We start from the raw sequence: 19,080 nt of genomic DNA, 5'->3' as shown, positions 1-19,080 counted from the left end.
TTACATATATCTCCTTATTATCTTAATGCTTTATCAATGTGGCCTTGTGACAAGCAATAAACTTTCAGTTACATGTACGGTTTATCATAATCCGCAGTTCACTTTGTATTAATTTTATTTTATTTTAATATTGATAGCAGTCTGCTTTGACTAGGTGAGGACAGTGAATCTGGTTTTTTGCACATAGTTATCACAAACTTCAATCAAAACACAATCACCAGATCAGAAGTAATGAGTCAGCTAAAAGATTTTCTGAGAAAAAGAATGAAATGCGCCATCAAACACATACGCAGATGCACGTAGATACATCTACACACACATATAAAGTTGAGAGAGTGGTTGATACAAAAGGAAGATCAAGAATTCACAATTTCAAAACTTTTTCGGGTCCATGCATTGTTATAGTTGAACGTGAGAGCACAGCTGCTTATTTAATGTGTTACACCTTCAGCTGCATTAAAATTTGGAGAATCCTTGAGCTTTCAGTGAATAATTAGTTCTCTGATTTGTTTCATCTTTTCTACGGTACCACCAGCTGGTCTCATAACAGCAGCCAAGAAAACTACTTTACCTACTCCCACCTTCCTCCACGGTCTGTCCGAGTTGTAAGGTGCCATCAGTGGCTCTCTAGCTTGCTTAGCTTGGTATGTATCACAAGAACTGTACTGGCTGATGTGTTCCTTGATTTTGTTGCCATGCTTAGCCAGTAGAGTAGATCTCTTGCTTTCCTCAGTCTTGGCATAATTCCTTAGTGGCTTGCATGGGAGTGCTTTGCATCACCTCCTTCAAGTCTTTAGGGGTAATCATTCTATTTCCTTTATACGAAATGCTGTCTTGGGGTGTCAATACATTTGTGTGTTCTCAGGGTAATAGGTATGTCTCGATGGCTTTGGTTGATCCTTTCATCATTATTTCTTGCAATACTTAGAATGTTGCACCTTGTTAGATAGTTTGCTTGATCTGAGCAAGGTGCTTGCCTATTATGTACAATGTTCTTGCTGAATTGATGACTGCAGTGTATAACAAACAGCTGATTCACACATTGTCATAGCATCCTCTATGCTCTTTATCAGGAACTTTGCTCTTGACAGCATGCCCACAATTTACATCCAGATCCCCTGCTTGTATGTCACATCTATGTATGGCATCTCTGTAACTGGAATAACATTTTTGGAAGACAGCTTGAAACAGATAGAACCGATTTAAGGAAAATGCTGTGGGTTGTGCTCAGATTCAACTATCACTTTGTCTCTTCCAAAGAAGTATTTACAAAAAGGTTCATAAGTAAAGACAATGAGCAGATAATCTTTCCAAATGTGAACACAAAGTTATTCCATTTGTGTTAATATTCTGGGTACAAATTCAAATCATTGTCCATGCAGTGTTAATATTGCTCCAAGTCCAATCTTGCTGACATCACACTGCAGGATGGCTTAATCAGAGATAATGGGAACTGCAGATGCTGGAGAATCGAACATAGCAAAGTGTGGGGCTGGATGAACACAGCAGGCCAAGCAGCATCTCAGGAGCACAAAAGCTGACGTTTCGGGCCTAGACCCTCTCTGATGAAGGGTCTAGGCCTGAAACGTCAGCTTTTGTGCTCCTGAGATGCTGCTTGGCCTGCTGTGTTCATCCAGCTTCACACTTTGTTAGGATGGTTTAATCGTTTAGTTTGTAGTATTTCAGCACTGGTATTGCCACCATCACTTCCTTGATTTTTAATGATTGCTACCTTTTGCTCCGAGCTCCAGTAACACGACATGCTGTTGACTGTGAATTGGCATTATGGTTCACACTCCGAAAGCAAATTCGGAAGAAATTTTGCTAAGTCGCTGATGAACCCAACAAATTGTTGCACAGCCTTTACATCTGCAGGTCACTGCTACAAGTCTTGCATTTTTGGCATTCAGGGAAATTTGCAGTCAGTACATGACCAATGTACTCAACATTGGGTACCTTGAGTCGTAATGTTTTCTTGTCAGTTTTAGGTTCATTTGGTGGACCACTGTTGAGCGTTCACATTAAATGTTAATTGTGGTTAGCAATGGCTTTGTCCATTGTGTCTCCACATCCATAAACAAACTTTTAGGTTCCACCCCAGAAAGATCACCGACTAGCTTCTGTTTTCTGTGTTGATATTCCTCAGTGGATGTGAGTATGTCAATGGCTTGGGCAACCATCTAGATCTACTGAAGGATTTCTTGAATGTAGTTTTCATCAAGCTTCACTTACCAGTAAACTACTTTCATATCTAGGGTAGATATTTTAGGTTGCTGCACATTGTCAGCTTTTCAGGTTGTTTCCCCATGCTGTTAATCCAGTCTCTAGGAGTTGACACCTTCTTGGTTACTTCCTTCTTTTCCAGCTCTTCTATCTTGACTTTCAGATTGGTCTTTAGGACTTGTCTCGCCTCTCCAACAGTCAATTTCACGTTTATTTCGGTCGTATTTTTCTAATCAACCTGTTCAAAGATGTTATCACAAACTTGAACCTGGGCCTTTTGGTCCAGGGGGTAGGGACACTATGTTCTGTGTTTATAAGAAAATAGTCAATACAATCTTTATTGACTGACATCTAAGAGGGCCACACATACCTAAGAAATGTGTATGCAATATGGTAGAGGCCACATGATTATGTCATGCCAAGAAGGACATTTGTACTCGATGGCATTTCAATCCAAACAAGCTTCATCCCACGCCTCCTTCCACATAGGCTTAATTGCCTTTGCTCATGAGCTTGGCCATGATTTTGCTGTTCATCAGGCCTGTTTTGAACACATCGCTAATGTTAATTTCTAAATTTGCATTGTAACACAACAACAAGAGCATTTCTTGATAACTCATTTACCAACTGCTTCCTTTACTGAATAAACTCTAAGTGCAATTTTATTCTTAGGTCTGCCATGTGTGAGTCCAGCTGCAGCTTCTGGAAATCCGCATTTCAGATCTGGAGCCAATGTTTTATATCCAGAAGGTTGATATATTTACTGGTAATGCGTACAATGATGTGGTCACTTTATAAGTAATGAGTGCACAGGTGGAAAGAAAATGGTTAACCATCAGACAGAATCAAAACACTATGCAGGTAGTCCAGGTGTTCCCTAAGGGTGTTTGCCTGCCTTTGATGTGGCCGGGCATTGTTCCCTCCAAGTTGTGAGGCTGTGCACACAGCCACTCTGGCTTCAGTGTATAGTGACTGGTGTGTATGGACCCTGAAAGAACTGGAAGTGGTTCAGCTCCACAAAGGCAAAGAGTAAAGAGTCGAAAAGCAGAAGTAAAAGGGGATTTATTATAGTGGTAACAGACAGATGTTTTTGCAACTTCAGATGTGACACTAGGATGGTGTGTTGCCTCTCTGGTATCAAGGTCATGGATGTGACTGAGCAGTTGGGAAGGGGTCCTCCAACCAGAATATAGTGAGTTAGGAAATAAATAAAAAGGCAGGACATCAGATGTGGTGATCTTAGGATTAGGTCCAATGCTGTGTGCTAACGAGAGAAGAATAGACTGAATACTTACCTGTATTGAACTGCATTTGTCAATCATCAGCCTACACAAGATAATGAGAGGCATAGATAGAGTTGATAGCCAGAGACTATTTCCCAGGGCAGAAAAGGCTAACACGAGGGGTCATAGTTTTAAGCTGGTTGGAGGAAAGTATAGAGGGGAAGTCAGAGGCGGGTTCTTTACACAGAGAGTTGTGAGAGCATGGAATGCATTGCCAGCAGCAGTTGTGGAAGCAAGGTCATTGGGCACTTTTAAGAGACTGCTGGACATGCATATGGTCACAGAAATTTGAGGGTGCATACATGAGGATCAATGGTCGGCACAACATCGTGGACTGAAGGGCCTGTACTGTACTGTTCTATGTTCTATGTTCTACGTTCTACTTCCACATCTGATCAAATCTCTCTGTAATTTTTGATAACCTTCCTCGCTATCAACAATACCTCCTAATTTTGTATCATCTGCAAACATACTAACCATGCCTTGAACATTCACATCCAGATCATGTATATAAATAACAAATAATAAAATCCCAGCACCACACCCTGTGGCACACCACTAGTCACAGGCCTCCAGTCCAAGAAACAACATTCAATCATCGCAGTCTGCTTCCTACCCTTGAACCAATTTTGAATGGAATTAGCTAGCTCTCTGCGGATCCCATGCAACCTAACCTTCATGACTAGCCTGCTGTGAGGTACCTTGTCAAAGGCCATACTAAAATCCGTATAGACAACATCTACTGCCTTACCCTCATCCATCCTCTTGGTTACCTCTTCGAAAAACTCTAAAAGATTTGTCAACATGACTTCCCAAGCACAAATCCATGCTGGCTATCTCTAACTGGACCTTGGCTATCCAAATGTTTGTTGATCCTGTCCCTCAGTATTCTGTTCAATAACTTCCCTACCACTGATGTCAGGCTCACTGACCTGTAGTTTTCTGGCTTGTCTTTGCTGCCTTCCTTAAACAATGGGACAACATTAACCACCCTCTAGTCTTCTAGAATTTCACCAGTAGCTAAAGATAAAGCAAAAGTCTCTGCAAGGACCTCTGTAATTTCTTCCCTAGCCTCCCACAACAACCAAGGATGTATTTGATTAGGGGATTTAAATCTCTTAATGCACTTTAAAGCTGGAAACAGCCCCTCTCTGATAACATGTATGATGTCCAAAACATCCCCACTTGCTTCCCTTACTTCCTCAGTATCCATGATTGTCTCCTCGGTAAACACTGAGGAGAAATATTCATTAAAAATCTCCCCTATTTCCTGTGGCTTCATAGATGGCCATGCTGATCTTCAAGGGGACCTATTCTCTCCCTAAACACAGTTTTACTCTTATTATAGCTATAGAACCTCTTGGGATGATCTTTAACATTACCTGTCAGATCCATCCCATACTCTCTTTTTGCTCTTCTGATTTCCTCTTAAGTGTGCTTCTACACATATTATAGTCGTCCAGGGATTCACTTGAGCCCCATAGCTTGAACTCAATATATGCCTCCTTCTTTTTCCAGACCAGAACTTCAATTTCCCCATCAGCCAGGGATCCCAAAATTTGCCAGCTTTTTCCTTCAACCTATCAGGGGCATACTGTGCCTGGATTCTTGACATCACACTTTTAAAAACCTCCTATTTGTCAGTCATTCTGCCTCCTTCTAACAGACTCACCCAATCGATCTCTGCTAGATCCTGCCTAATGGCCCCAACATTGGTCCTGCTCCAGTTTAGCACCTTAACCTGTGGGCCTATCCTATCTTTTTCCATAACTATGTTAAAGATAAGAGAGTTATGATTACTGGGCCCAAAGTGCTCTCTGACTGACACTACAGCCTCTTGCCCGACCTCCTTTCTTAAGAAGTCGAGAGTTTCACCCTCCCAAGTAGGGCCGTCTACATATTGACATAGGAAACTTTCTTGACAAATGCCACCCTGTTCAGGCCTTTTACACTCTGGGTGGCCCAGTCAATGCAGGGGAAATTAAAATCTCTAACTAATGCTACTCTCTTATTCCTACAGGTATCTACAATCTCTGCACGTCTGCTGCTTTAGTACCCACTGGCTCTTTGGAGGGTCTTTAGTACAATGCCAACAGAGTGACCATTCCCTTCTTGTTTTTAAGTTGTTACCATATGACCTCATTAGATGACGCTTCAAGAATATCCTCTCTAAGCACTGTTGTTATGTCCTCCCTTATCAAAAGGGCAACTTCCCCCTCCTTGCTTATTTCTACTTAAGCCACGCTTGTAGTTCCTGTATCCTGTAACATAGAGCTGCCAGTCCTCCCCTTCTCTCAGCCATGTTTCTGTTATGGCTATAATATCCCTGTCCCCAGCGCCAAGCCATGCCCTGAGCTCATCTGCCTTACCAGTCAAGCCTTGTGCATTGAAATAAATGCACTTTAAACCAGAAGACTTTTCCCTCCCCTTACTGTGCCCCTGTTATCCTAAATAGTAAACTTGCTCTCGATGGCAAATGTATTTTCCCCTGACTTCTCGATGGCCCCTCTGTAATTCAGAGTCCCAATCCCTGACACACACACCCCCACCACTTCCCCTCCCCTACACCAAACTCATTTAAACCTGCCCAGGTAACACAAGCAAATTTCCCTGCTGTGTTAATGGAACCCATCTGGTTCAAGTGCAACCTATCCCTCTTGTACGGGTCACCTCTACCCCAGAAGAGAACCCACTGATCCAAGAACTGAAAACCCTGCCACCTACCCCTGCTCCTCAACAACGCATTCATCTGGCCTAGCTTTCTATTTCTATCCCCACTAGTGCGTGGCACTGGGAGTAAGCCAGAGATTACCACCCTGGAGGTCCTGCTTTTTAACTTCTTACCTAACTCCCTGTACTTGTTTCACAGAACCCCATCCCTTTGTTTTCTTTTTTTAGTTTAGATTCCCTACAGTGTGGAAACAGGACCTTCGGCCCAGCAAGTGCACACCACCCCTTGACATATCCCACACAGACCCATCCCGTTATAACCCACACACCCCTGAATACAATGGGCAATTTAGCCTGGCCGATCCACCTAGCTGGCACATCTTTGGACTGTGAGAGGAAACCGGAGCACCCGGAAGAAACCCACGCAGACACGGGGAGAATGTGTGAACTCCGCACAGGCAGTGGCCCGAGGCTGGAATCGAACCCGGGTCCCTGGTGCTGTGAGGCTGCAGTGGTTACCTATGTTATTTGTACCAATGTGCACAATAAATTCTGACTGCTCACTCTCCCCCTTCAGAATGTTCTGCAACCACACGGAGACGTCCTTGACCCTGGTACTTGGGAGGCAACACACCATCCTGGTGTCTTTTCTGCGGCCACGGAATATCCTGTCTGTTCTTCTCACAACTGAGTCTTCCGACAGTATTGCTCTGTTTGACTGCACCCTTTCCCTCTGAGCCTCAGACCTGGCCACAGTGCTACTGACCTGACTGCTACTGCTAGTCCCTGAAAGGTCACCACCCCACACACTCCCAAACAGTATCCAAAGCGGTATACCTCTTATTGAGGGGAAGGGGGCTGGGGAACCCTGCACGATCTGCCTATGCCCCTTTAACTCTTCTGTTGGTCACCCAGCTAAGTGTAGCTTGCACCTTAGGAGTGACCACTTCACTACAGATCTTATCAGTGATGTTCTCTGCACCCCGGATGATCCTGAGTACATCCAGCTCCAGTATCATAAAGCGGTCTGTCAGGAGCTGCAGGCAGGCGCACTTCTCACAGGTGTAGCCACCAGGGACACTGGAAGGATCCCTGATCTCCCACATCCTGCAAGAGGAGCACGGCACTGCAATAACTGCCATCACTGCTTCCTTTGTGACTGGTAAACCAATGCAGATTGCCTGTCAGTTCAGGGCTCCCTTGGTTTGTATTAGTTTCTACACCTACAAGGGACTGGACACAGGGTTGGGGCATGGGGGAGGGGGGGTGCCTGCTGAAAGCCATTCCACTGTCCTTGTTTCTGGACCTCTGTCCACTTCTCCTTTCCACCTCTCCAGGCAAGCTTCTGATTGGCTGGAACATCATGCTGAGTGGGATTTCGCTGCTGAGGACTTGATTGCAGAGAAATGCCAGCTGCCTGGAAAATCAGCGTGAGGATCTCACCACCTTTTCAGCAAGCAAGCTAGGCATCTGATGGAGTAGAAGCCCCAGGCCAATGAGTCAGAGTGAAGAAACAGGCTCTCTTTTTTTGCTGCCTATCATGAGCAGTGTGGTGAGATACTACTGACTCTAAACTACACCCTGGCTTCATACATCAAACAGTACTATACACCACAGCTGTATACTTTACCGGTAACACTAAAATGAAAAGTATCGTAAGGTTGAACTTAAATCTTTTTTAAGCCAGTTATTTTTTAAAGAGTAGACAAACCAATAAATTAAACTTCCAGAACAACTGGCAGTGCAGTATTTCTGTGTTGGTTGAATCTGTGTAAAACCACTCCTCTGCCTATGTCAATGCCTGCCTTCTCTCCCTTACTCTTTTGCTCTAAATTCATTGAATGTGTTATCTGTTTCAAAACCTTTGCAAATAATTTCTGCAGTGCTTTGCTCCAATTCCAGCAGACGTTATCTGAATTACTACCACACCAAAAAGGCCCCTAGAAACTTGTCAGATATTATCTGTGTCTGTAATTAAACATTGGAATTTTATCCATTGTACCTCTCTGCAGCCATTCATCCTGTCATCCTAACCTTTTCTTCAATGTTAATCTGTATGCTACCAGCCTCATACTCATATATAGCCAAAGAAGATCCTTTAATGTCTTCCCTCCTTCAAAACCCACACAGTTTCCTTTGGAGTTCCTCCAGGGTTTACTATTAATGACTACATGTTCTTTATATAGATGCTGCCAAAGACATGATATCAGGATTCAAATATGGACTGATGGTACCCAGCTCTATCCCGTGATACCTCTTCCTCAAATCCCTCATTAGCTCTATTTTGTTGGACCACAATTCCACATACAGTCTGGAACCTTTAATTAAAACTAGGAAGAGCAAAGACATTCACTTTTTTCCTTTCCCCTCCATCAATCCCATGATAATGCTGCCAGCCCCCTTTCCAACCCTTCAAACTGATCTAAGCTGTTGTCAATCATGTAATCCATTAAGCCCAGATTTCAACTGTAACAATTAGCCCCTTGTCCAACACCAACATTTCCTATCATCACCGCTGTAACCGTGTCTATCTTGACACTTGTCCTTCCCTTTCTGTTTCTTAATCCTTCATCCTTCCTTTACTTCCAGACCAGATCAATCCAATGTTCCCTAGTAGACCGTCTTCTGACAAAATACTAATCAAAACCAAACCACACCAAGTCCCTGTCATTCATCATCTCTGCCCTTGACTGGGATTGGTTTCTGGTCCACAAATGCCTTAATGAGAAAAATCACATTTCCTTGTTTAATCGCCCTGTTTGTTTTGGCTTCCTTTGTCTCTGTAATCCATTCCACATCATTCACATGTGGCATTCCTCCAATTCTGGAAGGGAAACCCTTTTCCTCCTTTCTTTCCTCCTATCCTATTTTAAGAGCTGCTTTCTCATAAAAGCACTATCAAAAATGGAAGTACAATCTCTATCACAGATAAAGAATCAGGCACCAAACTTATCACATCTTAAGTGCTTAACCTTTTAAGCAGCAAGATTGACTGTACAATATTATATTAGCATTATTGAGAACTCTACACAACAGTCAGCTTCTAATCTTTATTTAATAACGAGCTGTCAGACTGTGGTTTTGTGTAAATAAAAGCACGTAAAGCTGGGAAGGAATGTTTGTTGGAAAAGTGTCTGTAGTTTTCGAATTTTCATAATCAGATGTAAGCATTAACAGCAGATTATAACTATATCAGTTAGCCTATGTCTCCTTGGACCATGCAATATAGATCAGGAATTAAACCCTGAGTAAACAGTTCTTCCACTAGTCAGACCTCCACAGTGAGAGAAATGTGATGTTCTGACCAGAGTCCTTTTGCTGATGATCTTGATTTTGGTAATATTCAGATGCTTCAATGGTGACAAAATAAAAACAAAATCCATCAAGGCAGCAGTTGATATTAGCTATACAGTTTGTCACTTGATAGAAAGGGCACACCTGACTCAGTGTGGCGCAATCCATTTGCATGTAGTTCATTATAATTTGAACAAAAATTATGATGTTGAAAGGCAGAAAGCAAACAATAAAGACAACAGCATTTGCAACAATGATTCGCATTGTTTTTTTTGTGTTAAAACCTCCTGGATTTGACATGTTCCTTTGCTGAAGGGCTTTGATAATTCCAAATGAGCAAACAGCCACAATGATCAGTGGAATAACTAAATGTAGTGTTAAATTTGGAACAACAGAAGAGTTTATGGTTAAAGGTTTTGCAATGCAGGCCATAACTAAGTCTGTACCATTGGCTTCATTGGGTGGAAAATGAAAAGTAAGTGTAAAACTAATGGTCCACACAATTGTAAAAATCCAGATCACAGCAGATACCACTACTGCTTTCGTTGGTGATCTCAACACTGTTGCTTTAAATGGGTATTTTATTGCAATGTACCTGTCTATGATTATGAAAGTTATAATAAATATACTCATGCAAAAATTAATTCCGTGCAGAATTACAACTACTGTACATAAAGTCTTATTAACATAAATGTGTTGATAAGCGTAAATATGGAAAGGTAAAGTGAAAAGCACCATAACATCAGAAACAGCTAAGTTTGTCATATAAATTGTTGTTTCTGTCCATTTTTTAAATTTCCAGCAGACTGTTTGCAAGGCCAATACATTGAGTATCAATCCAATGATGAAAGCAGGAATGTAGAGCACCAGCTGAAAATGTTTGACACGTTCATGCACCTCACAGCTGCAGTTCATTTTTGCATGCTATTCTGCTGTAAAAGAAAATGTAAATAAAGGATATTTCATTAAATCTGTACAACCAATATTTAAATTGGAATGCCCAATGCAAATCTTATCAGAGAAAGTGCCAAGTTAGCTCATTAAGGGAAGTTTTTATCATGGAGAATATATAACATTAAATCGAAATACAATTGAAAGGATAGGGAAATAACATGCATTGAACCAAGATAGATAATTCTTCGTAATTAAAGTAAACTTTACCTACAACATGGAAATGTGATTCAGAAAAGGACTGATTACAATTCATCATGGAAGCCATTTTCAGGTGGTCATCTCCTCCTGTTTGGTTTTCAAAATGGAGCAACTTAAAACGAAGCCAAGTTTAAATTTCCAGAAAGATGATTATATGAATTGGGAGCTTTTGACATATTATGACATGGGAGATAATGTTCCTATCAGTCCTTTTCAACATTAAAAACAAACACACTTTGGATTTATAGATGGTAAGAACTGCGGATGCTGGAGTCTGAGATAACACCATGTGGAGCTTGAGGAACACAGCAGGCCAGGCAGCATCAGATGAACAGGAAAGCAAATGTTTCGGGTGGGGACACTTCTTCAGAAATGGGGGAGGCGTAGGGAGCTCTGAAATAAATAGAGAAAGTAGGGGTGTGGTGGTGATAGGTGAGTGTAGGTGGGCAATGGTGGGGATCGGTCAGTGAGGTGGCAGGAGCAGCTAGGTGGGAGAGAAGATGGACAGGTCAAGGAGGTGGGGGTGAGAGGAAGGGTTGGCCTTGGGATGAGGCCGTGGGTGGGAAGATTTTGAAGCCAGTGATGTCCATATTGAGACCATTGAATTGTAGGCTCCCAAGTCAGAATATGAGGTGCTGCTTCGCCAGTTCCTGGGTGGCATTGGTGTGACAGTGGAGGAGGCCCAGAATGGACATGTCACCATGGGAGTGGGAGGGGGCGTCGAAGTGGTTTGCGATTGGAAGGTGTTGTCATTTGTCATGAACCGAGTGCAGGTGCTCTACAAAGCAGTCTCCGAGCCTCCACTTGGTTTCACCGACGTAGAGGAAGCCACATCGGGAACAGTGGATACAATAGACTACACTAGTGGATGTGCAGGTGAACATCTGCCTGATGTGAAAGGTTTTTTTGGGGCCTGGGATGCGGGTGAGGGGGGAGGTGTAAGGATAGGTGTAGCATCTCCTGCGGTTCAGAGAAAGGTGCCGGGAGTTGTGGGGCTAGTGGGAAGTGTCGAGCGGATGAGGGAGTCACAGACAGTGTGATCCCTCCGCAAGGCAGATAGGGGTTGAGAGGAAAACGTCAATATCTATTTCGAGCCCACTGACTCCCACAGCTACATAGACTACACTTCCTCTCACCCACCTTCCTGCAAGAATGCAATCCCCTGTCCCCAATTCCTCTGCCTCCACCACATCTGCTCCCAAGATGAGGCAATCCTCTCCCGAACATCCAGATTTCCTCTTGTTTCCAGGACAGCAACGTCCCCTCTTCAGTGGTTGAAAATGCCCTTGACCGCATCTCTTGCGTTCCCCGCACCTCAGGCCTCACACTACCTCCCTGCAACAAAACAAAGACAGAATCTCTCTTATCCTAACGTATCACCCCATTAACCTCTGGATTCAAAGCAACATTCTCTGCCAATTTTGCCACCCGCAATCTGAACCCACTATGAAGGATATATTTCCCTCCCCACCCCTATCTGCCTTCCAGAGGGACCACTCTCTCCGCGACGCCCTTATCCGCTCCACACTCCCCACTAGCCCCACAAGCTCCAGCACTTTTCCCTGCAACCACAGGAGGTGCTTTACCTCTCCCTAACCCCTCGCCCCCTCACATCCATCCCAGCCACCTAAAAAACCTTCCACATCAGACAGATGTTCACCTGCACATCTGCTAATATGGTCTATTGTATCCGCTGTTCCCGATGTGGCTTCCTCTACATCAGTGAGACCAAGAGGAGGCTTGGAGACTGCTGTGTAGAGAGCCTGGGCTCGGTTTGTGAAAAATGACAACACCTTCCAGTCGCGAACCACTTCAACTCCCCCTCCCACTCCCTGGACAACATGTCTCTCCTGGGCCTCCTCCAGTGTCACAACAATGCCACCTGGAAACTGGAAGAGCGGTACCTCATATTCCGCCTTGGGACCCTACAACCCAACGGCCTCAATGTGGACTTTACGAGCTTCAAAATCTCCCCACCCCCGATCTCATCCCGTGACCAGCCCTCCATCTTATCCCCGCCTCATTGACCTGCCCGTCTTCTCTCCCACCTATCCACTCCTTCCAACTCACTGACCAACCCCCACTACTGCCCACTTGCACTCACTTATCACCACCCCACCCCTATTTCCTCTATTTATTTCAGAACCCCCTACCCCTCCCCCATTTCTGAAGAAGGGTCACAACCCGAAAAATCAGCTTTCCTAGTTCCTCTGATCCTCCAGCTCCACATTTGTTTTGGATTTATCTTCGTTGTGAGTCAAACCTCCGATTTTTCGTCTGTGCATCAGAGTCTGCATGTGTCAATTTATAACAAGTTCTATTTCAAATCTATTTAAACACAACATCTACTAAATTATCACAATCAAACATCAGTACCAGCCGCTTCTATGTGATAGTATCTGACCTTAACAAAGTGTTGGAAATAAAATTGTTTGAAGAAGGGCAGCATTCGCGCAATCTCAATACCACACTATTTTCCGGTTATACAATAACTTAACGTGTGGGTGGATGATGGTAACTGGGGCAAACGAGTGGAAACTTAAGTTTTGACCTGAATTTGGCTGATCCCAAAAATGCTCGTCTCAGTAGTCATTTGGTTATGCACTGCTGACTGTTACTATTGTGTGGTGCTTCCACCTTAGATCATGAAAACTTTCCCAGGAGACCTCCACCACCGCCAACCACCCCTCCCCCCCACCCCCCACCACCACCATTAATATGTGTTGGTTTTTTGGATACAGTCTAAATCCGATAAAGCTGTCTGCATTTTCTAGGACAGTGGTCTTTTTCATGCAGCTAGTTATTATCTCATAAGCAGTTTGCAGACATACTGTAATTTTTGCTCCAAACTCCTCTCAGGTCAGGAGGCATTCAAAAGGAGCTGGCTCAAAGCTCCGCGTTGTTAAAGACTTCAAGACAATGGCACGCGACAAGGGCAAAGCAGAAGAGTTTTAATAGAGAGAGATTATTGACTGCATGAACGAATGTGACATTCGATGCCATCATACTATTATCCCTCATGTTATCATCATTAAACTAATAACCCAGAAACCCCAGGAATGTTTGAAACGGTAGGGGGAAAGAAAATTGAATTAGGAGTCCAATGATGACCATTGTTGATTGACAGAAAAACCCATCTGGTTCACTAATGTCCTTTAGGGAAGGAAACTGCCATCCTCACCTGGTCTGGCCCACATGTGACTCCAGATTCGCAACAATGTGGTTTACTTAAACTACCCATTGAGCTGTTAGGGATGGGCAATAAATTCTGGCCCAGCCAGCAACCTCCTCATCTTGTGGACAAATATAAAAAAAACTATTAAACAGGATTAGGATACAAATAATAATTGAAAAGGAAAAAATGTAGGGCAGTGGTAAAGCTTCTTCTTTCAGTTGAAAGCCTTATCCATAATGCTAATTATATGTTTCACCGGGGCACTGATTCCACCCCTTGTTTAAGAGGATCCTATCCTAATAGAACATCTTCCTCCTCTCCAAGCTAGCGCCCCATGAATCAAACACCATTTCCTCATACACCAGGCCTTTCATTGTTCACCCAACTTGCAGTTCTTGTTCTTTTCTACATAGGCAGCACTCTTGTTGGTCAATAGCTGAGGTGCCTTCATCATGACACAACATGCTGAATCTTCATATCTGCCTGACTCGCAGGCACACTATTGTGTCCCTAAGTTTGAATTAACCTAAGCAGCCTGGCTGCCTCCTGGAGCAAAGTGTTTAGTTAGCACTCCTCCTTTTTGATGTCAAACAATGTCTGCACCGCAGATTCCAACTCAGCGACTCAAGGTCAACGGAGCTGAAGCCACAGACACTCGAAGATAAGAACAGGATTAGTCCACTTGACCCCTTGAGTCTGTTCCAGCATTCATTCTGAACATTCCTGATCATCCAGCTCAATACCCGAATCCCACCCTCCCCCTATTTTCCTTGATCTTTTTATCCATAGAGCTATATCTATCTCCTTCTTGAAAGAACATAATGTTTTCATCTCAACTACTTTCTGTTGTTGTGAATTCCACCATTGTCTGAGTAAAAAAAGATTCTCTTCATCTCACTTCTCAAAGGTTTGACCCTTTTGCTTAACCTGTGACCCTGTTCTGGAAGCCTCCACTATTAAGAACATTGTTCCTGCATCTAACCTGTCTAGTTCTGTAGGAATTTTACTGATTTCTATGAGAGCTCCCCCCTCATTGTTCTAAACTAATCCTAACTAACTCAATTTCTCCTCATAGGTCAGTCCTACCATCCCAGAAATTCATCTGGTAAACCTTCGCTGCACTCCCTCTATAACAAGAACATTCTTCCTCAGGCAAGAAGACCAAAGCTGCTCAAAGCGGAACCGAATACATAAGTCGACAGGTACGCTTCAGTGATGCAGGGAGTGATTCCATCTGGAGTAAAAGGTCAAGACACCATAGTCTCATTATAGAGAGAAGACAAGTAGTAAGTTTAAACTGACACTGAACAGCTAAGTAAGCCAGTTGGTTACCTGGCTTTGGTTTTTCTGTTCAGTCTTCCAAAATTCCTTCAGTGCACAAAGCCCCAACGCATCACACGTTGCTTTCATGGGGAGAGCATTGATGCAGGAGTTGGGATGTCTTGCTGCAGCCGTACAAGATGTTGGTGAGGCTGCATTTGGAGTCTTGCATGCAGCTTTAACCACCTTACAATAGCAAGGATATTATTAAACCAGAAAGAGTGCAAAGAAGATTTACTAGGATGTTACCTGAACTGGTAGGTTTGAGTAGTAAGGAGAGGTTAGTTCAGCTGAGACATTATTTGCTTGGAGCACAGGAGACTGAGGGGGTGGCTTATAGAGGTTTATAAAGTCATGAGAGGCATAGATAAGGCAGCTGGCCGACAGCTTTTCCCCATGATAGGCAAATCTAAAACTAGAGGTGTCGGGTGTAAGGTGAGAGGGGAGAGATACAAAAGGGCCCAGAGGGGCAATTGTTTTCACACAGAGGGTGGTCAGTTTCTGGAATTGGCAGCCAGAGGTAGTGGTGGAAGTGAGTACAATTTTGTTGTTTAAGAAACATTTAGACATGTACATGGATGGGATTAGGTACGGAGGCATATGGACCAAACACAGGCAAATAGGACAACTTTAATTGTGAAAACTGGGTAGGATGGACAAGTTGGGCTGAAGAGACTGTTTCTGTGCTGTAGACTTCTATCACTCTATGACAATAATCAATCAATGCCCTGTGTAATTGCTGCAAGGCATTCTTCTTCATGTACTTGAATCCCCTTGCTACTGCCTGCTACACCTGCTTGCTAACTTGCAGTTACTGGTTCATGAAAACACTTAGGACTTGTTGAACATTCTCCTTCCACAATTTGCAGTCATTTAAGTAATGCTTTCCTATTTTTGATACCAAAATGGATAACCTCACATTATCCACATTATCCTGCATCTGCCATGCAGTTATCTACTCACTCAGCCTGTGTAAATCACACTGTAACATTGCTGCATCTTTGTCACAGCTCATCCTTGCATCCAGCTTTGCGTCATCTGCAAACTTTGAGACATCATCTAGTTCCCTCATCTGAATCATGAACAAATATTGTGAATAGCTGGGATCCTAGTAATAATCCCTGTGGTACCTCGCTAGTCACTGCCTGCCTTTTAGCAAATGAGACATTTCCTATGTGCTAACCAATTTTCTATCATCACAATACAGTACCCCCAATCTCATGCCCTTTAGTTTTACTTATGAATCTTTTATGTGGGACTTTATCAAAAGCCTACTGAAGGTCAGCACTCAGTCATCCCTGATGTAGTTGTTCAGCATCGCAATGCATTTGCAAACTGCTGCATGTTGCAGTCACATCACACCACCTGCCCTGCCAAGTCTGTCTCAATTTATTCATGTCATCAGTTAACTGGTTACAGATTTAGTAAAGAAAGAGGACATTATAGTCCATAAACAAAAGAAAAACACTCACCCAATTACTGAAGATGAAACAAAATATCAGATCTTCCTTCAAATTCTGTATCGGTTTCCAACTTGGATGAAATTCCTATGAAGCACTTGAGTTCACAAAACACTGCTTTATCAATGTTTCTGCAGCAAAAAAAAGACAACTACAAAGGCCTTCTGCTTGCTTGCAACTATACAGTTCGTTCCCAGGTAACTGAACAGCTTGTCGGCGTGAACAAGGGAGCTTCTGGATCTTTGGAAAAGAAGCTGATGTCTGTCTCTGCAGAGAAGAGCGTCAAAAGTGTGAAGAAAGTCAGTTTATTTCCCCTCACCGGTTGGGATCTTGTCAAAAACTTTGCTAAAATTCATGTCGTCTACACACAACGCTCTCTTTCTTCTTGTTTCTTCTTCTTATCATCTCAAAACATTCCGTCACTCATAACTATTCCTTGATCATGACAGATCATGATTAGTCAATGCCTTTCAATATGACAATTTATACTGTTCCTCAGAATGTCACCAGCAATTGCTCACAAGGCCAGACTGGCTGATTTGCAATTACTCCTTCCTTGCCTTTTAAATATGATTACATCAGCAGTCTTCCAATTCTCCAACACCATATCTATATGCAGACAAGTTTTGAGAAGATTTGTAGCTCAGGTTGAGGTTCTGGATGTAAGTTTGCTCGCTGAGCTGGAAGGTTCATTTATGTCAGCGGGACATAACACCAGTGCTTCACTGGAGGCTCACTGATTATGTTATCTATAATGGTGATGAAACGTCTGAAAACGAAACTTCCAGCTCAGCGAGCAAACTTACATCCAGACCCAGATAAGATATGAAAGCTATGGTTAAAATCTCTATTATTTTCAACCGTACTTCACCTACAAACCTGGAATGCCATGTTCCAAGCTCTTATTCCTTCCTTATCACTCCTGATACCAAATAATATCACCTCTGGACCTGTTGTCTTCTCCATTGGAAGAGAAAGAAAGTCTCCTTAGTTTGAGACTGACACAACTTTCTTGGGGTTGAACAGGCACAAAATAAAGTCAATGTCTAACTGTTCTTCTGGGTCTTGGGGTGTTTGATACTGCAATGGTGTTACTGGAATTGAAGATATTTCATTGCTCAGAACAATTATCCCCCACCTTAAATGGGATTATTAAATACAACTTTAAAACGGTGGCTCAGTGGTTAACACTGCTGCCTTACAGAGCCAGGGACCCGAGTTTGATTCCACCCTCAGGCGACTGTCTGTGTGGCGTTTGCACGTTCTCCCCGTGTCTATGTGGCTTTCCTCCCCATGATCTGGTTTCCTCCCACAGTCCAAAGATGTGTAGGTTAGGTGGATTAGCCACGCTAAATTGCCCATAGTGTTCAGGGATATGTAGGTGTATTAGACTTGGGAAATGCAACATTACAGGGATTGGGAAGGGGGTTGGGTCTGGGTAGGATGCAGTTTGGAGAGTCGATGTGGACTCAATGGACCAGATAGCCTATTCCCACACATTAGGATGCTGTGATCCTATGATCTCTGAGTTGGAAGCTTGTAAGTTCAAGTTTCAGTTTGAAAAGGAACGTGAAAACCGAGATAACATCCCTGTACAAGGGTGACAGAGCGTTATATTTTTAAGCAGAAGTTCCATATACATGCCCAAGAACAACTTCATGCTATCATCAAAACCACAGTGCACTTCCATTAGAATGACTCCTAATCCTCTCTCAATTGACCAACAAAAGTAAATTTTCATTTACTTCTTCAGTTATTACTTAGAGGCCTTTACTGTTCAAAAATTGACTGCCACGCCTCAACAATTGCATTCTGAAAATAATTATTTTTTGGTTTAATGCTTTGGGGCATCCAAAAGACATGATAAAGTCCTGCAAGATTGCAAGCCTTCGTTAGAAAGTAATATATTTTTGTGCTCATGTTTCATCTGCAAAACTTCAGATTCTCACATTACCTGACCACAGAATTAGAGTTTCCAGCTGTTGCATTTTAGATAACAAATTTTCATTGAAATATATTGAGAAATTACTCACCAGTCAGCAGCAAGATTTATTGAAATAGATTATAATCCTTCTATAGTTGCTGATTGTTGCATAGAAATGCCCAATTCACCACCACGTCTCAAATGAAGAAATGTCATCAATTTCAGGCAAGAAAGTAAGTTACAAAAATACAGGAAGTACAACCACACATGACGAGATACCAAAAAGTTAAATTCAGTAAATGCATTCTTGACCATTCATTAAAAGACTACCCATTTTAAGTTTTACACCAGGATGAGCAGATACAGTCTGTCGGAAATGCTATTCTTGAATACAATACAAATCTGAGACATTGTTGGTGACTTAAACTTTGAAGTATCAAAAATGTACAGAACCTGGAGCAGGTTACAGAGATAAGAATAGTCATGCACATAAAAATGGTTAAGAATATGTCGAGAATTTTAATATCAGGACTCTGTGAAATAAGGGTTCAATCTGAGTCAGAGAGAAAAGGATAATGT

General features: G+C 42.8%; 1 protein-coding gene across 5 annotated transcripts; it reads right to left on the bottom strand.

The window, feature by feature from the left end:
* Positions 1-9,247: 9,247 nt before the first annotated feature.
* LOC125457931 (G-protein coupled receptor 35-like) lies at positions 9,248-18,726 on the bottom strand. Of its 5 annotated transcripts, none has more exons than XM_048542728.2 (4): positions 18,611-18,726; positions 16,590-16,844; positions 11,763-11,957; positions 9,248-10,402 (listed from the first exon to the last, which is right to left on the bottom strand). In XM_048542728.2, the coding sequence occupies exon 4, from the start codon at positions 10,383-10,385 to the stop codon at positions 9,441-9,443; it is 945 nt and encodes a 314-aa protein (XP_048398685.1). In that variant the 5' UTR covers positions 10,386-10,402; positions 11,763-11,957; positions 16,590-16,844; positions 18,611-18,726; the 3' UTR covers positions 9,248-9,440. The 5 variants fall into 5 exon arrangements, with proteins under 5 accessions (XP_048398685.1, XP_048398686.1, XP_048398687.1 ...); XM_048542729.2 differs by having other exon boundaries at positions 9,248-10,399; XM_048542730.2 differs by lacking the exon at positions 11,763-11,957.
* Positions 18,727-19,080: the final 354 nt, after the last annotated feature.

The sequence above is a fragment of the Stegostoma tigrinum genome, chromosome 14 (assembly GCF_030684315.1).
Source record: "Stegostoma tigrinum isolate sSteTig4 chromosome 14, sSteTig4.hap1, whole genome shotgun sequence".
Lineage (NCBI taxonomy): Eukaryota > Metazoa > Chordata > Chondrichthyes > Orectolobiformes > Stegostomatidae > Stegostoma > Stegostoma tigrinum.
Note: the sequence above shows the minus strand (reverse complement) of the source record. Positions and strands in the feature narration are given on the sequence as shown.